Source organism: Bombina bombina, chromosome 2, assembly GCF_027579735.1.
Source record: "Bombina bombina isolate aBomBom1 chromosome 2, aBomBom1.pri, whole genome shotgun sequence".
NCBI classification, from domain to species: domain Eukaryota; kingdom Metazoa; phylum Chordata; class Amphibia; order Anura; family Bombinatoridae; genus Bombina; species Bombina bombina.
The window spans coordinates 14,934,456-14,958,628 of record NC_069500.1 but is presented as its reverse complement, the minus strand read 5'-3'; the positions used below and the strand labels follow the sequence as shown (position 1 = coordinate 14,958,628).

The following is a 24,173-nucleotide window of genomic DNA, read 5'->3' as shown; positions in this document are numbered from 1 at the left end:
TTACCTTATCTGTATGGAATATCAGATAAGGGGAATCACACTGTAAGGCAGATAACTCTGAAACTCTTCAAGCCGAAAAAAGAGATAGCTACTAAAAACAGAACTTTCCAAGATAAAAGCTTGATATCTATGGAATGCAGAGATTCAAACGGAACCCCTTGAAAAACTTTAAGAACTAAAATTTAAACTCCATGGCGGAGCAACAGGTTTAAACACAGGCTTGATTCTAACTAAAGCCTGACAAAACGCCTGAACGTCTGGAACATCTGCCAGACGCTTGTGCAGAAGAATAGACAGAGCAGAAATCTGTCCCTTTAAGGAACTAGCTCACAATCCCTTCTCCAATCCTTCTTGGAGAAAGGATAACATCCTAGGAATCCTGACTTTACTCCATGAGTAACCCTTGGATTCACACCAATGAAGATATTTACACCATATCTTATGATAGATTTTCCTGGTGACAGGCTTTCGAGCCTGAATTAAGGTATCAATGACCGACTCGGAGAAACCACATTTTGATAAAATCAAGCGTTCAATCTCCAAGCAGTCAGCCGCAGATAAATTAGATTTGGATGTTTGAATGGACCTTGGAGTCGAAGGTCCTGCCTCAGTTGCAGAGTCCATGGTGGAAGGGATGACATGTCCACCAGATCTGCATACCAAGTCCTGCGTGGCCACGCAGGTGCTATCAAAATCACCGAAGCTCTCTCCTGCTTGATCTTGGCAATCAGACGAGGGAGGAGAGGAAATGGTGGGAACACATAAGCCAGGCTGAAGGACCAGGGCACTGCTAGAGCATCTATCAGCGCTGCCTGGGGATCCCTTGACCTGGTGCCGTAACAGGGAAGCTTGGCGTTCTGACGAGATGCCATCAGATCCACTTCTGGTTTGCCCCATAGTTGAATCAGCTGGGCAAATACCTCCGGATGGAGCTCCCACTCCCCTGGATGAAAAGTCTGCCGACTTAGAAAATCCACCTCCCAGTTCTCTACTCCTGGGATATGGATAGCTGAGAGATGGCAAGAGTGAACCTCTGCCCATAGAATTATCTTTGAAACCTCCAACATTGCCAGGGGGCTTCTTGTCCCCCCCTGATGGTTGATATAGGCTACAGTCGTTATATTGTCCAACTGAAATCTGATGAACCTGACCGCAGCTAGTTGAGGCCAAGCCTGAAGAGCATTGAATATCGCTCTCAATTCCAGAATGTTTATCGGAAGAAGGGCTTCCTCCTGAGTCCACAAACCCTGAGCCTTCAGGGAGTTCCAGACTGCGCCCCAGCCCAGAAGGCTGGCATCTGTCGTGACTATAGTCCACTCTGGCCTGTGGAAACTCATTCCCCTGGACAGATGGACCCGAGAGAACCACCAGAGAAGAGAATCCCTTGTCTCTTGATCCAGATTTAGCAGAGGGGACAAATCTGTGTTATCCCCATTCCACTGATTGAGCATGCAAAGTTGCAGTGGTCTGAGATGTAGGCGGGCAAATGGAACTATGTCCATTGCCGCTACCATTAGGCCGATTACTTTCATACACTGAGCTACTGACGGCCGAGAAGTGGAATGAAGAGCACGGCAGGAAGTTAGAAGCTTTGATAACCTGACCTCTGTCAGAAAATTTTTCATTTCTACTGAATCTATCAGTGTTCCTAGGAAGGAAACTCTTGTCAGAGGGGAGAGAGAACTCTTTTCTTCATTCACCTTCCACCCGTGAGACCTCAGAAAAGCCAGAACAATGTCCGTATGGGACTTGGCGATTTGAAAAGTCGACGCCTGTATCAGAATGTCGTCTAGGTAAGGAGCTACCGCTATGCCCCGTGGCCTTAGAACCGCCAGTAGGGACCCTAGAACCTTCGTAAAGATTCTTGGTGCCGTGGCTAACCCGAAGGGAAGAGCCACAAACTGGTAATGCCTGTCTAGGAAGGCGAACCTGAGGAACTGATGATGATCTCTGTGAATCGGAATGTGGAGATAAGCATCCTTTAAGTCCACGGTAGTCATATATTGACCCTCCTGGATCATAGGGAGGATGGTTCGGATAGTCTCCATCTTGAAGGATGGGACCCTGAGAAATTTGTTTAGGATCTTGAGATCCAAGATTGGTCTGAAAGTTCCCTCTTTTTTGGGAACTATAAACAGATTTGAATAGAAGCCCTGCCCCTGTTCCTCCCTTGGAACTGGGTGGATCACTCCCATAACCAGCAGGTCTTGAACACAACGTAAGAATGCCTCTCTCTTTATCTGGTTTACAGATAATTGTGAGAGATGAAATCTCCCCTTTGGAGATGAAGCTTTGAAGTCCAGAAGATATCCCTGGGAAACAATCTCTAATGCCCAGGGATCCTGGACGTCTCTTGCCCAAGCCTGGGCAAAGAGAGAGAGTGTGCCCCCCACTAGATCCGGTCCCGGATCGGGGGCTACTCCTTCATGCTGTCTTAGAGGCAGCCGCAGGTTTCTTGGCCTGCTTCCCCTTATTCCAAGCCTGTTTAGGTCTCCAGACTGGTTTGGACTGGGCGAAATTTCTCTCTTCAGAAAATTATTCTGTTTGGTGCTTAACTTATTGGACCTATCCTGAGGAAGGGCGTGACCTTTTCCTCCAGTAATATCAGAAATGATCTCCTTCAGACCGGGCCCGAATAGGGTCTGTCCCTTGAAGGGGATGTTAAGAAGCTTAGACTTTGAAGTAACGTCTGCTGACCAGGACTTAAGCCATAGCGCCCTACATGCCAAAATGGCAAAACCTGAATTCTTAGCCGTTAGCTTGGCTAAATGAAAAATGGCGTCAGAAATAAAGGAGTAAGCTAACTTAAGAGCTTTAATCCTGTCTAGAATATTGTCTAACGGGGTCTCCACATGTAGAGCCTCCTCAAGAGACTCAAACCCAAAAGCCGCTGCAGCAGTAACTGGGGCAATGCATGCAAGAGGCTGGAGAATAAAACCTTGATGTATAAAAAATTTTCTTAAGGAGACCCTCCAATTTTTTATCCATAGGATCTAGGAAAGCACAACTATCCTCGACGGGGATAGTTGTACGCTTAGCTAGGGTGGAGACTGCTCCCTCCACCTTAGGAACCGTCTGCCACGAATCCCGTATGGTGGCATCTATGGGAAACATCTTTTTAAAAGCAGGAGGGGGAGAGAACGGCACTCCTGGTCTATCCCATTCCTTAGTAATAATTTCCGAAAACCTCTTAGGGACTGGAAAAACATCGGTGTAAACAGGTACTGCAAAGTATTTGTCTATTTTACACAATTTCTCTGGAACCACAATGGGGTCACTAAGTCACCACATATCTCTTGATACTTCCTTTCTTGTCGAGAGTTGCAAGAGAATGACTGGGGGTGGCAGTTAGGGGAGGAGCTATATAGACAGCTCTGCTGTGGGTGTCCTCTTGCAACTTCCTGTTGGGAAGGAGAATATGCCACAAGTAATGGATGAACCCGTGGACTGGATTACACCTTACAAGAGAAATTTAAATTCACTTTAAATTAAAAAAAATCTAAAATGTGTTGAGATAAAAACAAATCAACTGAAAAAATAAATTAAACAGTCATTATTTCTATGTTGCACATCTTTCATTCAGCAAAAAAGCTTTACAGCTTCTCACCTCCGTCAAGGCATGAAGCTGGCCCTGATGTACGCAGACGCCCATAAATCTGAAAACAAGAGAAAATAAATTAACATAGCAATGGAAAACACAGAGTGTGTGCAGCTTTGTGTATGTGTGTGTCCAAGAGTGAGCGCGTATGTCAATGAGTGAGTGTGTTTGTGTGTCCGATTCGTGAAGGCGTATGACCGTGAGTGTTTTTGTGTGTCAGAGAGTGAGGGAGTATGTCAGTGAGTGAGTGTGTCTGTGTGTCCGAGAGTGAGGGAGTATGATTATGCAGCGTTGTAAACATAGTCAATATACAGGATAGCTTTTGCAGGGATCAAGTGGGTAGAGGGCCCTGCCGAGAGTTTCACTGTTGTAGTCGGCTCTTATGAAGGCGATCTGCAAACAGCTGGGCTCATAGGCTTACAGTCTAAGGGGTTCAAGGGGAAAGCAATGGAGTTAGGAAAGGTTAGTGTTGGTTGTATGCATCCCTGAATAGTAGAGTTTTTAGGGAGCGCTTGAAGCTGTTAAAACTAGGGGAGAGTCTTGTGGAGCGAGGCAGGGAGTTCCACAAGATGGGGGCCAGTCTGGAGAAGTCCTGTAGACGGGAATGTGAGGAAGTAACAAGAGAGGAGGAGAGGATGAGATCCTGAGCTGATCGAAGGAGTGAGTGTTGGTGTGTCCGAGAGTGAGGGCGTATGTCAGTGAGTATGTGTGTGTGTCAGAGAGTGAGGGAGTATGTCAGTGAGTGTGTCCGAGAGTGAGGGCGTATGTCAGTGGGTGAGTGTGTTTGTGTGTCCGAGAGTGAGGGTGTATGTCAGTGAGTGAGTGTGTTTGTGTGTCAGAGAGTGAGGGTGTATGTCAGTGAGGGAGTATGTGTGTGGGTCAGAGAGTGAGGGAGTATGTCAGTGAGTGAGTGAGTATGTCCGAGAGTGAGGGGGTATGTCAGTAAAGGAGTATGTGTGTGGGTCAGAGAGTGAGGGAGTATGTCAGTGAGTGAGTGAGTATGTCCGAGAGTGAGGGGGTATGTCAGTGAGGGAGTTAGTGTGTCTGAGAGTGAGGGTGTATTCCAGTGAGTATGTCCGAGAGTGAGGAAGTATGTCAGTGAGGGAGTGTGTGTGTGTGTCATAGAGTGAGTTTGTGTGTGGGTCAGAGAGTGAGGGAGTATGTCAGTAAGTGAGGGAGTATGTCAGTGAGTGAGTTAGTGTGTCTGAGAGTGAGGGTGTATTCCAGTGAGTGTGTCATAGAGTGAGGGAGTATGTCAGTGAGTGAGTGTGTTTGTGTGTCCGAGAGTGAGGAAGTATGTCAGTGAGTGAGTGTGTCTGTGTGTCTGAGAGTGAGGGAGTATGTTAGTGAGTGAGTGTGTCCGAGAGTGAGGGAGTATGTCTGTGAGTGAGTGTGTTTGTGTGTCCGAGAGTGAGGGCGTATGTCAGTGAGTATGTGTGTGTGTGTGTGTGTGTCTCAGAGAGAGAGTATGTCAGTGAGGGAGTATGTGTGTGGGTCAGAGAGTGAGGGAGTATGTCAGTGAGTTAGTGTGTCTGAGAGTGAGGGCGTATTCCAGTGAGTGTGTCCGAGAGTGAGAGCGTAAGTCAGTGAGGAAGTATGTGTGTGTGTCATAGAGTGAGGAAGTATGTCAGTGAGTGAGTGTGTTTGTGTGTCCGAGAATGAGGGGAGTATGTCAGTGAGTGAGTTTGTGTGTCCGAGAGTGAGGACATATGTAAGTCAGTCAGTGTGTGTGTCTGAGAGTGAGGGAGTATGTCTGTGAGTGAGCGTGTTTGTGTGTCCAAGAGTGAGGGCGTATGTCAGTGAGTGAGAATGTTTTTGTCAGAGAATGAGAGAGTATGTCAGTAAATGAGTTTGTTTGTCCGAGAGTGAGGGCGTATGTCAGTGAGTATGTGTGTGTATCAGAGAGTGAGGGAAGATGTCAGCGAGTGAGTGTGTGTCCCCGAGAGTGAGGGCGTATGTCAGTGAGGGCATGTGTGTGTGTCCGAGAGTGAGGGCATATGTCTGAGTGTGTGTGTGGAAATATACACAAGGATATCATGCAAAAAGATAGTCTAATATATTGGAGGGGTGATGGGGTATAAGAACAAGCTGATTGTTACCTCAGTATGTTGGGGTGACACAATCTGTTCATCAGCTGCACCTCCCGTAACATATTTGCCCGATTACTCATCATCTTGTTCATTTTCAGCACCATGATCTGTCCTGACTGACGATGCTGGACCTATAAACACAACCAGGCTTACAATGAGTAACATGTCATATGTACGCAGTATGGTGACATTTATTATAGGCTGGTTTTCCTTTTTAACAGGGAGAGGCCACAGCTGCATTCATTACTTTTGGAAAATACAGAACCTGGACACCAGGAGGAGCAAAGACACTACAGCCAAAGGATAAATACCTCCCCGCCACTTCCCTCATCCCCCAGTCATTCTATGCCTTTCGTCACAGGAAGTTGGCAGAGAAGTGTCAGAAGATTTCGGAGTAGTCTTTTATGGAGGGTAGTACTCTTCGAGATGGGACTGGAGTTTTAAGTAGTCCTGTCAGCCTCTCAGTGAGAGTTTGGATGAAAGTTAGAGTCCGGAGATGCAGGGATAGTCTTTCTGCAAAACCATCCGACTCATATTAACAGCTCCATAAGCAATCAGCACTGACGAGTTCTGCTGCCTGCTTTCTTTCTTCACTCAAGTCCATGTCAGAAGCGATGTTACTATCTGTCACACGGCATATATTCTGGCAAGATTGTTTCATTTTTTATACATGTATGATAACGCAAGAAGACAGGGTCACAGTGTGACTCCTTTTAGCTGTATAGAATCAAGGGTTAATATCTCCTGAGGGGGATTATTGAACAGTGGGGAATAATCTTATATCTTTATATGATTTTATGCTGCCTTTATGTGTGAGATGTTATGGGCTCATAGGCTGTTATGTAATAAACAGGTTTCACTTTCACTTTGAGAGCCATGCAGCTTACAAGCTTGGCAAGCTTTTTCTCATAACAGGGACGGTCCTGCACTGTGCACTATATGTTTATTTCCCTCTTCCTGACCGGGTGTCTATCAGAGAGGAGTTAAATCTCTGTACTGTCTGGGTCATGGGAGGTGGGTAGTGTCCCAGCCATAGGAATATAAAAGGTGTTTTTTGTTTTTTTTTTATATATATACAATAAGATGTTTTATTTCTGTTACTTGGAGGGCACTCCCTCTATTCCTAAAGAGTAATTCCTGTTTATTTTGTGAGGAGGCCTTAGTTAACCGCCCTCTCAATTATGTTCCATATGCCTTGATAATGTGATATCAAACATGTTTGATATCACTGAGCCGTCCAACTCTGAGTAGTTGTCGTCCAGTGAGGTGCATGACCTACATTCTTATCTCCCTACACATGCAGTTTCCCGTAGCATTGCTGATCCTCCATCTGGAGGGGGCCATTTTCTCACCAGACGTTACTGCGCAGTTCAGATGGTGGTGCCTGCCGCCTTTAATGCTTTACCTCGCCCTGCTAGCGCAAGCGAAAGGTTACTTATTGCACTCCTTCCCAAAGTACATCGGATAATTTATTGGATTTAACTGATAGGGTTATCAGAGGATGAAGTTTTTCTGAGACTTCAGAGTATGAACATTCTGGGTCGGAGTCTGCTGCTCTTCACCTCCGGCTGCAGAGGAACTAGACTTTAGTTTTAGGAATGTGCACTTTCTTCTAAAGGAAGTTTTTGGCGAATTCAGAGGTTCCATTGGTCAAATTGCCTGATGAACCTTTAATTCCTATATTGGATAAAGTTTGAGGAGAGGGTGGTACCTTAGCCTTCCTGACTGTTAGATGGCAAACATTATTAAGATTGAACGGGACATGATTAGATTACTTGTTCCCCTCTTCTCCCTTTAACAAATTGTTTCCGGTCCTGAACTCTCAATGGAGTTGTGAGGTTCCGTCCCTCAAAGAGGATGGCGCTATCTTCACCCTTGCTAAACCTATACTATCCCGCTTGAGGATAGCTCTTCGTTTAAAAAGAGCCCATGGATAAAGAATGGAAACTCTGTTAAGAAAGATGTTTCAAAATACGGGATATTTATTTCAACCGGCGGCGGCTGTTGCCACGGTTGCTGGAGAAACTACCTTTTGGTCTGACTCCTTATAGGCGTTTCTCAGGAAAGATTTACGGCCTTGAGGGCTGCTAATTCTTTTATCTGTGATGCTATTATGCAGATTATTCGCCTGAATGCTTTTTCTGTTCAGGCCCGTCGGGCTCTGGCTGAAGTCATGGCCTGCGGATATGACTTCTAAGTCTAGACTTCTTACCCTCACCTTTAAGGAAATGATTTTGTTTGGTCCATGCCTGGACTCAATTATCTCCACGGTCTCAGGGGGCAAGGGTGCCCTCCTATCGCAAGAGAATATGAACAATTTTCGTTCTTTTTGTTCTGATAAAGCCCATGTCAGCAGTCCTCTGCTAAGCCTGAGCAAACCAAGAGCTCTTGGAAGCCGGTTCAGTTCTGGAATAAATCCAAGCAGAGCAAGAAGCCTGCCGAGTCTAAGTTGGCATGAATGGGCGGTCCCCGGTCTTCTTCTGGATCGTGTAGGGGGCAGACTGTCGCTTTTCAGTCGTTTGGTTCAGGAAAGTGCAGGATCCATGGGTCCTGGAGGTCATAGCTCAGAGTTAAAGATAATTTCCAAGTATCAGCCCCAAGGGCAGTTTCCTCCTCTCTCTCCTATCTTCCTGACTAGAAAGTAGGGAAGCCTTTCTGGGGGGCGTACGGGATCTGTCCTCTTAGGAGTTATTGTCCCGGTGCCTATCGCAGTGAGAGGTTTAGGATACTATTCAAACCTTTTCGTGGTCCCAAAGAAGGAGGGAACTTTCCGTCCGATTTGGACCTAAAGTACTTAAACAGGTTTTTTAAAATGTCCCTTCGTTCAAGAGGGAGACAATAGGTCCATTCTTCCCCTCGGTCGGGAAGGGCAGTTCATGACCACGATAGATCTGAAGGATGCTCCCTTCACGTACCAATCCTCAAGGATCACTTCCAGTTCCTAAGGTTTGCGTTCCTGGACAAGCACTTCCAGTTTATTGATCTTCCGTTTGGTCTAGCGGCTCCAAGAAATTTTTCAAAGAGTGGACCATTCGGAATCTCTCCTTTGTCTTCTTCGATCCCATGGATGGAAGATAACTCTAGAGAGAGTTATCTTGTATCAAGTACCAGGGTAGAATTATCGGGTACTATAATAGAAATATTCTCATGTCTATGGAGTCTATCAGTCCAGAGATGTTGCAAGCTAGTTTCAACATTTCTTGCCCTCCAGACCTCCTTAGGGCCATATGTGGCTTGGTGATTGGTCTCATGGTGTCCAACATGGACATCATTTCCTTTACCAGGTTTCATCTCAGACTGTTGCAACTGTGCATGCTGAAGCCGTGGAACGGCGATCGTTCAGTTCTGTCTCAACAGATTTCTCTGGACAACCGATCAAGAGAATCGCTCACTTGGTGTTTTTGTCTGGTCCATCTCAAGACCACCCTGGGTAATTGTGACTAAGTTTGCAAGAGTGTCAAGATGGGGAGCTGTTTGGTGTGCCAGGAAGGCACAGGGCCTAAGGACTCAGGGGGAAAAGCTCCTTCCCAATCGCATTGTGGAACTTTGGGCAATATACGATGTTCTGAAGGCTTGGTCTCTGCTGGGTTCGTCCAAGTTTATCAGATTCCAATCAGACATTATATCCTCTGTGGCTTACATCAACCATCAGGGGTGAGCGAGAAGCTCCCTAGCTATGAGGGAAGTATCTCGGATTCTGGAGTGGGCGGAGACCCACATTTTTTCACTGTCGGCGATACACATTCCGGGTGTGGACAACTGGGAAGCGGATTTCCTCGGCAGACAATCCTTTCAGTCTCAATACCAAGCTACCAAGATATGGGACGAGGCACAGGGATCCTCAGGCGGAGCTAACAGATGCATTAGCGGTGCCTTGGAGGTTCAATCTAATTTATCTTTTCCGGTCGTTACCACTACTTCCTAGTGTTGTGGTTCAAATCAAGCAGGCGTCAGTGATACTGATTGCTTCGTCTTAGCCACTAAGGATATGGTTTGCGGACTAGTGGGGATGTCATTATCTCCTCCGTGGAAGTTACCTTGTTGCAGGGATTTGCTGACCAAGGTCTCTTTGTTCATCAATGTCTACATTCTCTGAGGTTGACTGCGTGGAGATTGAACGCTTAGTCCTAGCCAGAGAGGGTTTTCACAAAAACTGCCATAATGTCAACAGCTGTCATCCTCAAATACTGCCATATCATAGTGACTGGCATCCATAGATACTACCATATGCCAGTGTCTGGCATCTCCAAATACTGCTATATGCCAGCAGCTGGCATCCCAAAACTCTGCCATATGTCAACAGTTAGCATCCCCAAATATTTCCTGTGTATAAACCAAACCCCTCATCAAACCAAGGTGTACAGCTAGCCAGCCTGTACTCAGTGGTTAGCGTGAAGTGACAACACAAATGTAAAAGGAGTATACAGGATGCAGAGTATGTTGCCAATAGGTCTCTCCCTGCTTAAAGGCTTCTCCCCTCAAGTCTCTCCAATTACGCTGTTCACTTCTGTTTTTGCCAAATCTCAGCCTCCCAGCCTGACGTACTGTATCCCAAGCTGTGCATGAGGGACTAGCTGTGTCATAAAAATCTGTATCCCAACCACCACTCCCAGCAGCACGTGGTATCCTCAGAACTTTCTCTCTCAATATCCCTGTAACAGCCATTCCTTGTTAAACAAAGCAATTACAAGATTTGTCTGCCGTCTTGCTTTAAGTTAAAATAGCTACATTTATTAACACTTTGTGTGCTGCAAGATTTTTTTTTAGTAGGCAAAATCAACCGACCACTTGATTTATTTGGAGCAGCTAGTCGCTGTAATTTTGGCAACAATCGCTTCATTGTTTTGCATATAATTAACTTAAAACCTTTGCAGAGACCAGGGATAGATATGTGTCACGTCTAAAGTCTAAAGTGTGCACTTCCAATTTACACAATCCAGTGTTCTACACAGGAAGTTTTGCCAGCCAGCTGGCATTAAGAAGTAGTCGGGTGGAGGCAGTGTAAGATTTTCTAATATAACTTTTCTGCTATCCAAAACACAAATTAATTGCATAATTTAGCATAAATGTATTTAATGATGATAACATTTTAATATTAGCTAATTGTAGCTTCATATTTGGTAAGATTTTAGCCTGGTGATTAGTAAAATCAGCCAGGTGGTGAACCCCTTAAAAGGGTCCTGGGGAAGAACACTGCAATCATCAAACAGTTTAATGCCCATGTGCAGTAAAGGACTTTTGCAAGAAAATAAAAAAAACTACTATGTAGAAATACTACCTCTTCATACATTTAGGTAGGTAGGGTAGACAGACCCGGCCCATTGTTGGTTCAGCACCTGGGTAGCACTTGCTGACTGGTGCTAAATGTAGCCACCAATCAGCAAGCACTACCCAGGTGCTGAACCAAAAATAGGCCAGCAATTAAAGATAGCAAGAGAAAAAGGAAACATTGATAATAGGAGTAAATTAGAAAATTGCTTAAAATTGCTGCTCTATCTGAATCATGAAAGAAAAAAGAATTGGGTTTAGTTTGCAATAACAATGTCTAAATACAAAAAAAAATAAACAAAAAACAATGTACATACCTTAAAGGAACATTAAACCCAATTTTTGTCTTTCATGATTCAGATAGAGAATATAATTTTAAACAACTTTCCAATGTACTTATATTATCTAATTTGTTTCATTCTTTAGATATCCTTTGTTGAAGAAATAGCAATGGGTGAGCCAATCAATGCTTTTCAACAAAGGATATCAAGAGAATGAAGCAAATTAGATAGAAGTAAATAAGAAAGTTGTTTAAAATCATATGCTCTTTCTAAATCATGAAAGAAAAAAACATAATTTATGCTTACCTGCTAAATGTATTTCTCTTCGGATGTATCGAGTCCACGGATTATCCATACTTGTGGGATATTCTCCTTCCCTACAGGAAGTGGCAAAGAGAGCACCCACAGCAGAGCTGTCTATATAGCTCTTCCCTTAGCTCCACCCCCCAGTCATTCGACCGAAGGCTAGGAAGAAAAAGAAGAAACTATAGGGTGCAGTGGTGACTGAAGTTTTACATAAAAATATATTGCCTGTCTTAATAAACAGGGCGGGCCGTGGACTCTATACATCACAAGAGAAAAAATTTATCAGGTAAGCATAAATTATGTTTTCTCTTGTAAGATGTTTCGAGTCCACGGATTCATCCATACTTGTGGGATACCAATACTAAAGCTTTAGGACACGGATAAGGGAGGGACAAGACAGGTACCTAGACGGAAGGCACCACTGCTTGTAGAACCTTTCTCCCAAAAATTGCCTCTGAAGAAGCAAAAGTATCGAATTTGGAAAATTTGGAAAAAGTATGAAGTGAAGACCAAGTCGCCGCCTTACAAATCTGTTCAACAGAAGCCTCATTTTTAAAAGCCCATGTGGAAGCCACAGCTCTAGTAGAATGAGCAGTAATTCTTTCAGGAGGCTGCTGGCTAGCAGTCTCATAAGCCAAACGGATGATGCTTTCCAGCCAAAAGGAAAGAGGTAGCTGTAGCCTTTTGACCTCTCCGTTTACCAGAATAAACAACAAACAATGAAGATGTTTGACGGAAATCTTTCGTTACTTGTAAGTAGAACTTTAAAGCACGAACCACATCAAGATTGTGCAACAGATGTTCCTTCTTTTATGAAGGATTAGGACACAGTGAAGGAACAACAATCTCCTGATTGATATTCCTATTAGAAACAACCTTAGGAAGAAAACCAGGTTTTGGTACGCAAAACCACCTTATCTGCAAGTAAGGTGAATCACACTGTAAAGCTGATAACTCAGAAACTCTTCGAGCCGAAGAGATAGCTACTAAAAACAAAACTTTCCAAGATAGAAGCTTAATATATATGGAATGCATAGGTTCAAACAGAACCCCTTGAAAAAGTTTAAGAACTAAGTTTAGACTCCATGGCGGAGCAACAGGTTTAAATACAGGCTTGATCCTGACCAAGGCCTGACTAAATGCTTGAACATCTGGGACATCTGCCAGACGTTTGTGTAACAGAATAGACAAAGCAGATATTTGTCCTTTTAGGGAACTAATTGATAATCCCTTCTCCAATCCTTCTTGGAGAAAAGACAATATTCTGGGAATCCTAATCTTACTCCTAATCTTACTCCATGAGTAACCTTTGGATTCACACCAATAGAGATATTTGCGCCAAATGATATTATGATAGATCTTCCTGGTGACAGGCTTTCTAGCCTGAATCAGGGTATCAATGACTGACTCAGAGAAATCACGCTTTGATAGAAATCAGGCGTTCAATCTCCAAGCAGTCAGACGCAGAGAAATTAGATTTGGATGCAGAGTCCACGGTAGAACCGAGGACATGTCCACTAGGTCTGCATACCACGTCCTGCGTGGCCACGCAGGTGCTATCAGAATCACAGAAGCTCTCTCCTGCTTGATTCTAGCAACCAGACGTGGGAGGAGAGGAAACGTTGCAAATACATAGGCCAGATTGAAGGACCAAGGCACTGCTAGAGCATCTATCAGTACCGCCTGGGGATCCCGGGACCTGGACCCGTAACGAGGAAGTTTGGCATTCTGACGGGACGCCATCAGATCCAATTCTGGTGTGCCCCATAGCTGAGTCAGCTGGGCAAATACCTCCGGATGGAGTTCCCACTCCCCCGGATGAAAAGTCTGACGACTAAGGCAATCCGCCTCCCAATTCTCTACCCTTGGGATATGGCTTGCTGAGAGATGGCAAGAGTGATCCTCTGCCCATCGGATTATTTTGGTTACCTCCATCATCGCTAGAGAACTCCTTGTTCCTCCTTGATGATTGATATAAGCAACAGTCGTGATGTTGTCCGACTGAAATCTGATGAATTTGGCCGCAGCAAGCTGAGGCCACGCCTGAAGCGCATTGAATATCGCTCTCAGTTCTAGAATGTTTATCGGGATGAGAGTTTCCTCCCGAGACCATAAGCCATGTGCTTTCAGGGAGTTCCAGACTGCACCCCAGCCTAGCAGTCTGGCATCTGTTGTTACAATGAGCCACTCTGGCCTGCGGAAACACATTCCCTGAGACAGGTGGTCCTGAGACAACCACCAGAGAAGAGAATCTCTGGTCTCCTGGTCCAGATGCAGTTGAGGAGATAAATCTGCATAATCCCCATTCCACTGTTTGAGCATGCATAGTTGCAGTGGTCTGAGGTGTAGGCGGGCAAAAGGAACTATGTCCATTGCTGCTACCATGAGTCCGATTACCTCCATACACTGAGCCACTGATGGCCGAGGAATGGAATGAAGAGCTCGGCAAGTGTTTAAGAGTTTTGATTTTCTGACCTCCGTCAGAAATATTTTCATTTCTACAGAGTCTATCAGAGTCCCTAGGAAGGAAATTCTTGTGAGAGGGACGAGAGAACTCTTCTTTATGATCACCTTCCACCCGTGAGATCTCAGAAAAGCCAACACGATGTCCGTGTGAGACTTGGCTAGCTGGAAAGTCGACGCCTGAATTAAGATGTCGTCTAGATTAGGTGCCACTGCTATGCCCTGCGGTCTTAGAACCGCCAGGAGGGACCCTAGCACCTTTGTGAAAATTCTGGGAGCCGTGGCCAACCCGAAGGGAAGGGCCACAAACTGGTAATGCCTGTCTATAAAGGCAAATCTGAGGAATTGATGATGATCTCTGTAAATAGGGATGTGTAGATACGCATTCTTTAAGTCCACGGTAGTCATATATTGACCCTCCTGGATCAGAGGTAGAATAGTCTGAATAGTCTCCATCTTGAATGATGGTACTTTGAGGAATTTGTTTAGAATTTTGAGATCCAATATTGGTCTGAAAGTTCCCTCTTTTTTGGGAACCACAAACAGGTTTGAGTAAAACCCTAGCCCTTGTTCCTCTTTTGGAACTGGGCGGATCACTCCCATGGTATGTAGGTCTTCTACACAGCGTAAGAACGCCTCTCTCTTTGTCTGGTTTACAGACAATCGAGAAATGTGAAATCTCCCCCTTGGAGGGGAGTCTTTGAAGTCCAGAAGATATCCCTGGGACATAATTTCTAAAGCCCAGGAATCGTGAATATCTCTTGCCCAAGCCTGAGCGAAGAGAGAGAGTCTGCCCCCTACTAGATCCGGTCCCGGATCGGGGGCTACCCCTTCATGCTGTCTTAGAGGCAGCTGCAGGCTTCTTGGCCTGTTTACCGTTTTTCTAAGCCTGGTTAGGTCTCCAGACTGACTTGGATTGGGCAAAATTCCCCTCTTGCTTTGCAGCAGGGGAAGCTGAAGCGGGACCCCCCTTGAAGTTCCAAAAGGAACGAAAATTATTTTGTTTGGTCCTCATTTTATTTGTTCTATCCTGAGGGAGGGCATGGCCTTTCCCTCCAGTGATGTCTGAAATAATCTCTTTCAGTTCAGGCCCGAATAGGGTCTTTCCTTTGAAAGGGATGTTCAAAAGTTTAGATTTCGATGATACATCAGCAGACCAGGACTTAAGCCATAACGCCCTGCGTGCTAAAATGGCAAAACCTGAATTCTTTGCCGCCAATTTAGCCAGTTGGAATGTGGCATCTGTAATGAAAGAATTAGCCAATTTAAGGGCCTTAATTCTGTCTATAATCTCCTCTAATGGAGTCTCCATCTGAAGAGCCTCTTCTAGAGCCTCGAACCAGAAAGCAGCTGCAGTAGTTACAGGAACAATGCACGCAATAGGTTGGAGAAGAAAACCTTGATGAACAAACATTTTCTTCAGGAGACCCTCTAATTTTTTATCCATAGGATCTTTGACAGCACAACTGTCTTCTATAGATATAGTTGTACGCTTAGACAGAGTAGAAATAGCTCCCTCCACCTTAGGAACTGTCTGCCACAAGTCCCGCATGGTGTCAGATATGGGAAACATTTTCTTAAAAACAGGAGGGGGAGTGAACGGAATACCTGGTCTATCCCACTCCTTAGCAATAATATTCACAATCCTCTTAGGGACTGGAAAAACATCAGTGTAAACAGGAACCTCTAATTATTTGTCCATTTTACACAACTTCTCTGGGACCACTATATGGTCACAATCATCTAGAGTCGCTAATACCTCCCTGAGCAATAAGCGGAAGTGTCCAAGCTTAAATTTAAAGGCCGTCATATCAGAATCTGTCTGAGGGAGCGTCTTTCCTGAATCAGAAATTTCTCCCTCAGATAACAAATCCCTTACCCCTACTTTAGAACATTGTGAGGGTATATCAGATATGGCTACTAAAGCGTCAGACGGCTCAGGATTTGTTCTTAACCCAGAGCTGTCCTGCTTTCCTTGTAAACAAGGCAGTTTGGATAAAACCTCTTTGAGGGTTGTATTCATAACTGTGGCTATGTCTTGTAAAGTAAATGAATTCGACGCACTAGAGGTAACTTGGCGTCACTTGTGCGGGCGTTACTGGTTGTGACACTTGGGGAGAGCTAGATGGCGAACCCTCATGTACTTCTGACTGAGAATAATCTATTGCTCTATTTTAAGTGCTAAAATATGTTCTTTATAGTTTATAGACATATCAGTACAATTGGGACACATTCTAAGAGGGGGTTCCACAATGGCTTCTAAACACATTGAACAAGGATTTTCCTTGGTGTCAGACATGTTAAACAGGCTAGTAATGTAATAAGCAAGCTTGGAAAACACTTTAATCAAAGCAAATAACACTTAGAAATAAAACGGTACTGTGCCTTTAAGAGAAAAAAAGCTGCACAAATTCTGCAAAACAGTGTAAAAAAGCAGTAAACTCAACGAAATTTTTACAGTAGTATCATACAGCCTTGGTAGCTTTGCACAGCTATGCAAATAAACAATTAATCCCTTAATGGAAAAACCGGATTGAAAAAACGTCAAAACCGGCAAAAAAACGTTCAGCACCTTGCCACAGCTCTGCTGTGGCGCCTACCTGCCCTTTAGGAACAATTTGTAGGGAAAAAAAACTTATTTTACAGTCCTCAAACACAACAGGAGCCTCTGGAGAAGCAGTTAGATGTCTCAGAAGAAAAGAAACTGCTCAACTGAGGCGTGAAAATAGGCCCCTCCCACCTCACTCAATGTTTTGAGGCCTATCAGAAACACAACAGATTGTTTCATAAACTAGCCATGTGGGTTAAAAATCCCTAAAACAAGCCACAATGACCCCTTAAAGTCCCTCCAAAAAACGTTATAATTGCAACTTTTCTAAATAAACAAAAAAGTTTTTTCCCATCAGTGTCACCAGTAACTAATGAGCCCTTCATGGAAGCTGGAATTCCTATCAAGTGTTTGAATACAGCTTACCCTTCCCTCATGGGGATATTGCCAGCCTTTTCTAGAAATAAAAAACTATTTTTGTCACCACACTCACTCTGCCCTTCCTAGTACTTAGAGTAGGAAAAGAGAATGACTGGCGGGTGGAGCTAAGGGAGGAGCTATATAGACAGCTCTGCTGTGGGTGCTCTCTTTGCCACTTCCTGTAGGGAAGGAGAATATCCCACAAGTATGGATGAATCCGTGGACTCGATACATCTTACAAGAGAAATGTGGGTTTCATGTCCCTTTTTTAATAAAAATAAAATTACTAAAAAATGCTAACCATAATCTGAGCCTCTGGTGAATCAATCTATTTTTGCTGCTGATATATATTATATAGATAGATAGATATTTATATTCATTCAAAAAAAGGCCCCAAGGACACTAACCCGCAGATAGTCCAAAAGTCTAACTAGAGACCGCAAGCAGACTCACTGAGCCAACACTCCCCCAAGAGAACCGTTGCCCAGCAGTCGTTCCCAACACAACCCTTACTAGTACAGTACCAAAATCCACAAAAGGTAGAGAACAAGGGTAAGCCAAAGGGATACCCAAAAGGTACAGCAAAATCCATAAAGGAAAAAACCCCATCCATAGGAAGACACAGAGAAAACACTATCCGTAAGGAATGATCGGCCGCACAAAGTAGCAGACTGCCCAACCTCCAAGACATAGATTGACCAACCTCTAAGCAATCCAGGCCGCCAAGCCTACGCAGAGATCTCAAAGGGGGAGAGGCACAGAAACTCTAAAAAACAAGGTCCACTGTCACCCCCAAGACCTGAGCATGAACATCAGATCTCAGATCCTACACCTAGCTGGACCAGCCCAAGCAATGGCAGATCTGAAAGCAAGGGAACCGAAAGGAACCCCAAGACCGGCCCCGAAAAGGGTCGGAAGAATAGACACAGCCACTTCAACCTAAAGACAATAGAGCAGGCTATAGACCTAAGGAGATCTAGCAAGGCCACCTGATTAAGTCTCAATGCGGAGCCAGCAGCTCCCCAGATGGACAGGAACAACTAAAAGAGAAGACCAATCCCCAAACCAGATAAACACCTGCCCATAAGACAGGAAGTCGTAAGAGGAAACGAGAGGACATAAGGCCACGTCACTGACCAACACGGAAGAACCCCTTAAAACACCATCATGATAGCACACATACCAGGCGCAAAAGTGACAGCTGAGCAACTGTAAACCTTCCGTTTGCTAGGCAGGAAAGCCCACCATTCAGGTCACGTCAGTTGGCTGTCCCAAGGGAACCGTATCCTCCAGCACAAGATCAGCCCCAAGGAGCCCCAGCTCTCAGTAAATCTGGCCAAGTTGTAAAACAGAACAGCCAGAACAAGGGTTAAGCCCAAGTACCCCGGAAACTGGAACCCCCGGACAGTCCTAGGATCATAAGGTCCGGTAACATCCCACAGCGGGATCCACAAAGAGAAAATGCAGAGTAAAACCCTCGAGAAATGGAAGATCAGGACAAGAAGCCCGGGCCTCACAAAGAACATAAATAATGTTAAGAGCACTTGGCACCCCAAGCTGGCTAAATCCGCCCTCAGAGAGGGAGGAAAAAAAACAGACAAACATGGGACTAAAGTGTCCCGAACAGCTTCTGCAGAAGCAAACGGCAAGTATCGATCCCAGAGATTGTTAAGTTCCCGCAGTAAACATAGTATGAAAAAGAAACAGAATTTATGTTTACCTGATAAATTACTTTCTCCAACGGTGTGTCCGGTCCACGGCGTCATCCTTACTTGTGGGATATTCTCCTCCCCAACAGGAAATGGCAAAGAGCCCAGCAAAGCTGGTCACATGATCCCTCCTAGGCTCCGCCTATCCCAGTCATTCGACCGACGTTAAGGAGGAATATTTGCATAGGAGAAACCATATGATACCATGGTGACTGTAGTTAAAGAAAATAAATTATCAGACCTGATTAAAAAACCAGGGCGGGCCGTGGACCGGACACACCGTTGGAGAAAGTAATTTATCAGGTAAAAATAAATTCTGTTTTCTCCAACATAGGTGTGTCCGGTCCACGGCGTCATCCTTACTTGTGGGAACCAATACCAAAGCTTTAGGACACGGATGATGGGAGGGAGCAAATCAGATCACCTAGATGGAAGGCACCACGGCTTGCAAAACCTTTCTCCCAAAAATAGCCTCAGAAGAAGCAAAAGTATCAAACTTGTAAAATTTGGTAAAAGTGTGCAGTGAAGACCAAGTCGCTGCCCTACATATCTGATCAACAGAAGCCTCGTTCTTGAAGGCCCATGTGGAAGCCACAGCCCTAGTGGAATGAGCTGTGATTCTTTCAGGAGGCTGCCGTCCGGCAGTCACATAAGCCAATCTGATGATGCTTTTAATCCAAAAAGAGAGAGAGGTAGCAGTTGCTTTTTGACCTCTCCTTTTACCAGAATAAACAACAAACAAGGAAGATGTTTGTCTAAAATCCTTTGTAGCATCTAAATAGAATTTTAGAGCGCGAACAACATCCAAATTGTGCAACAAACGTTCCTTCTTCGAAACTGGTTTCGGACACAAAGAAGGCACGACTATCTCCTGGTTAATGTTTTTGTTAGAAACAACTTTTGGAAGAAAACCAGGTTCAGTACGTAAAACCACCTTATCTGCATGGAACACCAGATAAGGAGGAGAACACTGCAGAGCAGATAATTCTGAAACTCTTCTAGCAGAAGAAATTGCAACCAAAAACAAAACTTTCCAAGATAATAACTTAATATCAACGGAATGTAAGGGTTCAAACGGAACCCCCTGAAGAACTGAAAGAACTAAGTTGAGACTCCAAGGAGGAGTCAAAGGTTTGTAAACAGGCTTGATTCTAACCAGAGCCTGAACAAAGGCTTGAACATCTGGCACAGCTGCCAGCTTTTTGTGAAGTAACACAGACAAGGCAGAAATCTGTCCCTTCAAGGAACTTGCAGATAATCCTTTCTCCAATCCTTCTTGAAGAAAGGATAGAATCTTAGGAATCTTTACCTTGTCCCAAGGGAATCCTTTAGATTCACACCAACAGATATATTTTTTCCATATTTTGTGGTAAATTTTTCTAGTTACAGGCTTTCTGGCCTGAACAAGAGTATCAATAACAGAATCTGAGAACCCTCGTTTTGATAAGATCAAGCGTTCAATCTCCAAGCAGTCAGCTGGAGTGAGACCAGATTCGGATGTTCGAACGGACCTTGAACAAGAAGGTCTCGTCTCAAAGGTAGCTTCCATGGTGGAGCCGATGACATATTCACCAGATCTGCATACCAAGTCCTGCGTGGCCACGCAGGAGCTATCAAGATCACCGACGCCCTCTCTTGATTGATCCTGGCTACCAGCCTGGGGATGAGAGGAAACGGCGGGAATACATAAGCTAGTTTGAAGGTCCAAGGTGCTACTAGTGCATCTACTAGAGTCGCCTTGGGATCCCTGGATCTGGACCCGTAGCAAGGAACCTTGAAGTTCTGACGAGAGGCCATCAGATCCATGTCTGGAATGCCCCACAGTTGAGTAATTTGGGCAAAGATTTCCGGATGGAGTTCCCACTCCCCCGGACGTAATGTCTGACGACTCAGAAAATCCGCTTCCCAATTTTCCACTCCTGGGATGTGGATTGCAGACAGGTGGCAGGAGTGAGTCTCCGCCCATTGAATGATTTTGGTCACTTCTTCCATCGCCAGGGAACTCCTTGTTCCCCCCTGATGGTTGATGTACGCAACAGTCGTCATGTTGTCTGATTGAAACCGTATGAACTTGGCCTTTGCTAGCTGAGGCCAAGCCTTGAGAGCATTGAATATCGCTCTCAGTTCCAGAATATTTATCGGTAGAAGAGATTCTTCCCGAGACCAAAGACCCTGAGCTTTCAGGGGTCCCCAGACCGCGCCCCAGCCCATCAGACTGGCGTCGGTCGTGACAATGACCCACTCTGGTCTGCGGAAGGTCATCCCTTGTGACAGGTTGTCCAGGGACAGCCACCAACGGAGTGAGTCTCTGGTCCTCTGATTTACTTGTATCTTCGGAGACAAGTCTGTATAGTCCCCATTCCACTGACTGAGCATGCACAGTTGTAATGGTCTTAGATGAATGCGCGCAAAAGGAACTATGTCCATTGCCGCTACCATCAAACCTATTACTTCCATGCACTGCGCTATGGAAGGAAGAGGAACGGAATGAAGTGTTTGACAAGAGTTTAGAAGTTTTGTTTTTCTGGCCTCTGTCAGAAAAATCCTCATTTCTAAGGAGTCTATTATTGTTCCCAAGAAGGGAACCCTTGTCGACGGAGATAGAGAACTCTTTTCCACGTTCACTTTCCATCCGTGAGATCTGAGAAAGGCCAGGACTATGTCCGTGTGAGCCTTTGCTTGAGGAAGGGACGACGCTTGAATCAGAATGTCGTCCAAGTAAGGAACTACTGCAATGCCCCTTGGTCTTAGTACCGCTAGAAGGGACCCTAGTACCTTTGTGAAAATCCTTGGAGCAGTGGCTAATCCGAAAGGAAGCGCCACAAACTGGTAATGCTTGTCCAGGAATGCGAACCTTAGGAACCGATGATGTTCCTTGTGGATAGGAATATGTAGATACGCATCCTTTAAATCCACCGTGGTCATGAATTGACCTTCCTGGATGGAAGGAAGAATTGTTCGAATGGTTTCCATTTTGAACGATGGAACCTTGAGAAACTTGTTTAAGATCTTGAGATCTAAGATTGGTCTGAACGTTCCCTCTTTTTTGGGAACTATGAACAGATTGGAGTAGAACCCCATCCCTTGTTCTCCTAATGGAACAGGATGAATCACTCCCATTTTTAACAGGTCTTCTACACAATGTAAGAATGCCTGTCTCTTTATATGGTCTGAAGACAATTGAGACCTGTGGAACCTCCCCCTTGGGGGAAGCCCCTTGAATTCCAGAAGATAACCTTGGGAGACTATTTCTAGTGCCCAAGGATCCAGAACATCTCTTGCCCAAGCCTGAGCAAAGAGAGAGAGTCTGCCCCCCACCAGATCCGGTCCCGGATCGGGGGCCAACATTTCATGCTGTCTTGGTAGCAGTGGCAGGTTTCTTGGCCTGCTTTCCCTTGTTCCAGCCTTGCATTGGTCTCCAGGCTGGCTTGGCTTGAGAAGTATTACCCTCTTGCTTAGAGGACGTAGCACTTGGGGCTGGTCCGTTTCTACGAAAGGGACGAAAATTAGGTTTATTTTTGGCCTTGAAAGACCTATCCTGAGGAAGGGCGTGGCCCTTACCCCCAGTGATATCAGAGATAATCTCTTTCAAGTCAGGGCCAAACAGCGTTTTCCCCTTGAAAGGAATGTTAAGTAGTTTGTTCTTGGAAGACGCATCCGCTGACCAAGATTTCAACCAAAGCGCTCTGCGCGCCACAATAGCAAACCCAGAATTTTTCGCCGCTAACCTAGCCAATTGCAAAGTGGCGTCTAGGGTGAAAGAATTGGCCAATTTGAGAGCACGGATTCTGTCCATAATCTCCTCATAAAGAGGAGAATCACTATCGATCGCCTTTACTAGCTCATCGAACCAGAAACACGCGGCTGTAGTGACAGGGACAATGCATGAAATTGGTTGTAGAAGGTAACCTTGCTGAACAAACATCTTTTTAAGCAAACCTTCTAATTTTTTATCCATAGGATCTTTGAAAGCACAACTATCTTCTATGGGTATAGTGGTGCGTTTGTTTAAAGTAGAAACCGCTCCCTCGACCTTGGGGACTGTCTGCCATAAGTCCTTTCTGGGGTCGACCATAGGAAACAATTTTTTAAATATGGGGGGAGGGACGAAAGGTATACCGGGCCTTTCCCATTCTTTATTTACAATGTCCGCCACCCGCTTGGGTATAGGAAAAGCTTCTGGGAGCCCCGGGACCTCTAGGAACTTGTCCATTTTACATAGTTTCTCTGGGATGATCAAATTCTCACAATCATCCAGAGTGGATAATACCTCCTTAAGCAGAGCGCGGAGATGTTCCAACTTAAATTTAAATGTAATCACATCGGGTTCAGCTTGTTGAGAAATTTTCCCTGAATCTGAAATTTCTCCCTCAGACAAAACCTCCCTGGCCCCCTCAGACTGGTGTAGGGGCATTTCAGAACCATTATCATCAGCGTCCCCATGCTCTTCAGTATCTAAAACAGAGCAGTCGCGCTTGCGCTGATAAGTGGGCATTTTGGCTAAAATGTTTTTGATAGAATTATCCATTACAGCCGTTAATTGTTGCATAGTAAGGAGTATTGGCGCGCTAGATGTACTAGGGGCCTCCTGAGTGGGCAAGACTGGTGTAGACGAAGGAGGGAATGATGCAGTACCATGCTTACTCCCCTCACTTGAGGAATCATCTTGGGCATCATTTTCAGTGTCACATAAATCACATCTATTTAAATGAGAAGGAACCTTGGCTTCCCCACATTCAGAACACAGTCTATCTGGTAGTTCAGACATGTTAAACAGGCATAAACTTGATAACAAAGTACAAAAAACGTTTTAAAATAAAACCGTTACTGTCACTTTAAATTTTAAACTGAACACACTTTATTACTGCAATTGCGAAAAAGTATGAAGGAATTGTTCAAAATTCACCAAAATTTCACCACAGTGTCTTAAAGCCTTAAAAGTATTGCACACCAAATTTGGAAGCTTTAACCCTTAAAATAACGGAACCGGAGCCGTTTTTATCTTTAACCCCTTTACAGTCCCTGGTATCTGCTTTGCTGAGACCCAACCAAGCCCAAAGGGGAATACGATACCAAATGACGCCTTCAGAAAGTCTTTTCTATGTATCAGAGCTCCTCACACATGCGACTGCATGTCATGCTTCTCAAAAACAAGTGCGCAATACCGGCGCGAAAATGAGGCTCTGCCTAAGATTAGGGAAAGCCCCTAGAGAATAAGGTGTCTAAAACAGTGCCTGCCGATATTATTTTACAAAAATACCCAGATTAAATGATTCCTCAAGGCTAAATATGTGTATATATGAATCGATTTAGCCCAGAAAATGTCTACAGTCTTAATAAGCCCTTGTGAAGCCCTTATTTACTGTCTGAATAAAAATGGCTTACCGGATCCCATAGGGAAAATGACAGCTTCCAGCATTACATCGTCTTGTTAGAATGTGTCATACCTCAAGCAGCAAAAGACTGCTCACTGTTCCCCCAACTGAAGTT

The 24,173-nt window shown here is 44.8% G+C and overlaps 1 protein-coding gene across 2 annotated transcripts in view; it reads right to left on the bottom strand.

Moving 5' to 3' along the window:
• Window positions 1–24,173, bottom strand: part of LOC128648365 (dual specificity testis-specific protein kinase 1) — a 288,549-nt gene that overhangs the window by 165,513 nt on the left and 98,863 nt on the right. For both annotated transcript variants that reach the window (XM_053700962.1, XM_053700963.1), the window contains exons 2-3: window positions 5,698–5,819; window positions 3,608–3,656 (exon numbers count right to left, since the gene is read on the bottom strand). In XM_053700962.1, the coding sequence (XP_053556937.1) occupies window positions 3,608–3,656; window positions 5,698–5,819 (171 nt within the window). The remainder of the gene's footprint in view (window positions 1–3,607; window positions 3,657–5,697; window positions 5,820–24,173) is intronic.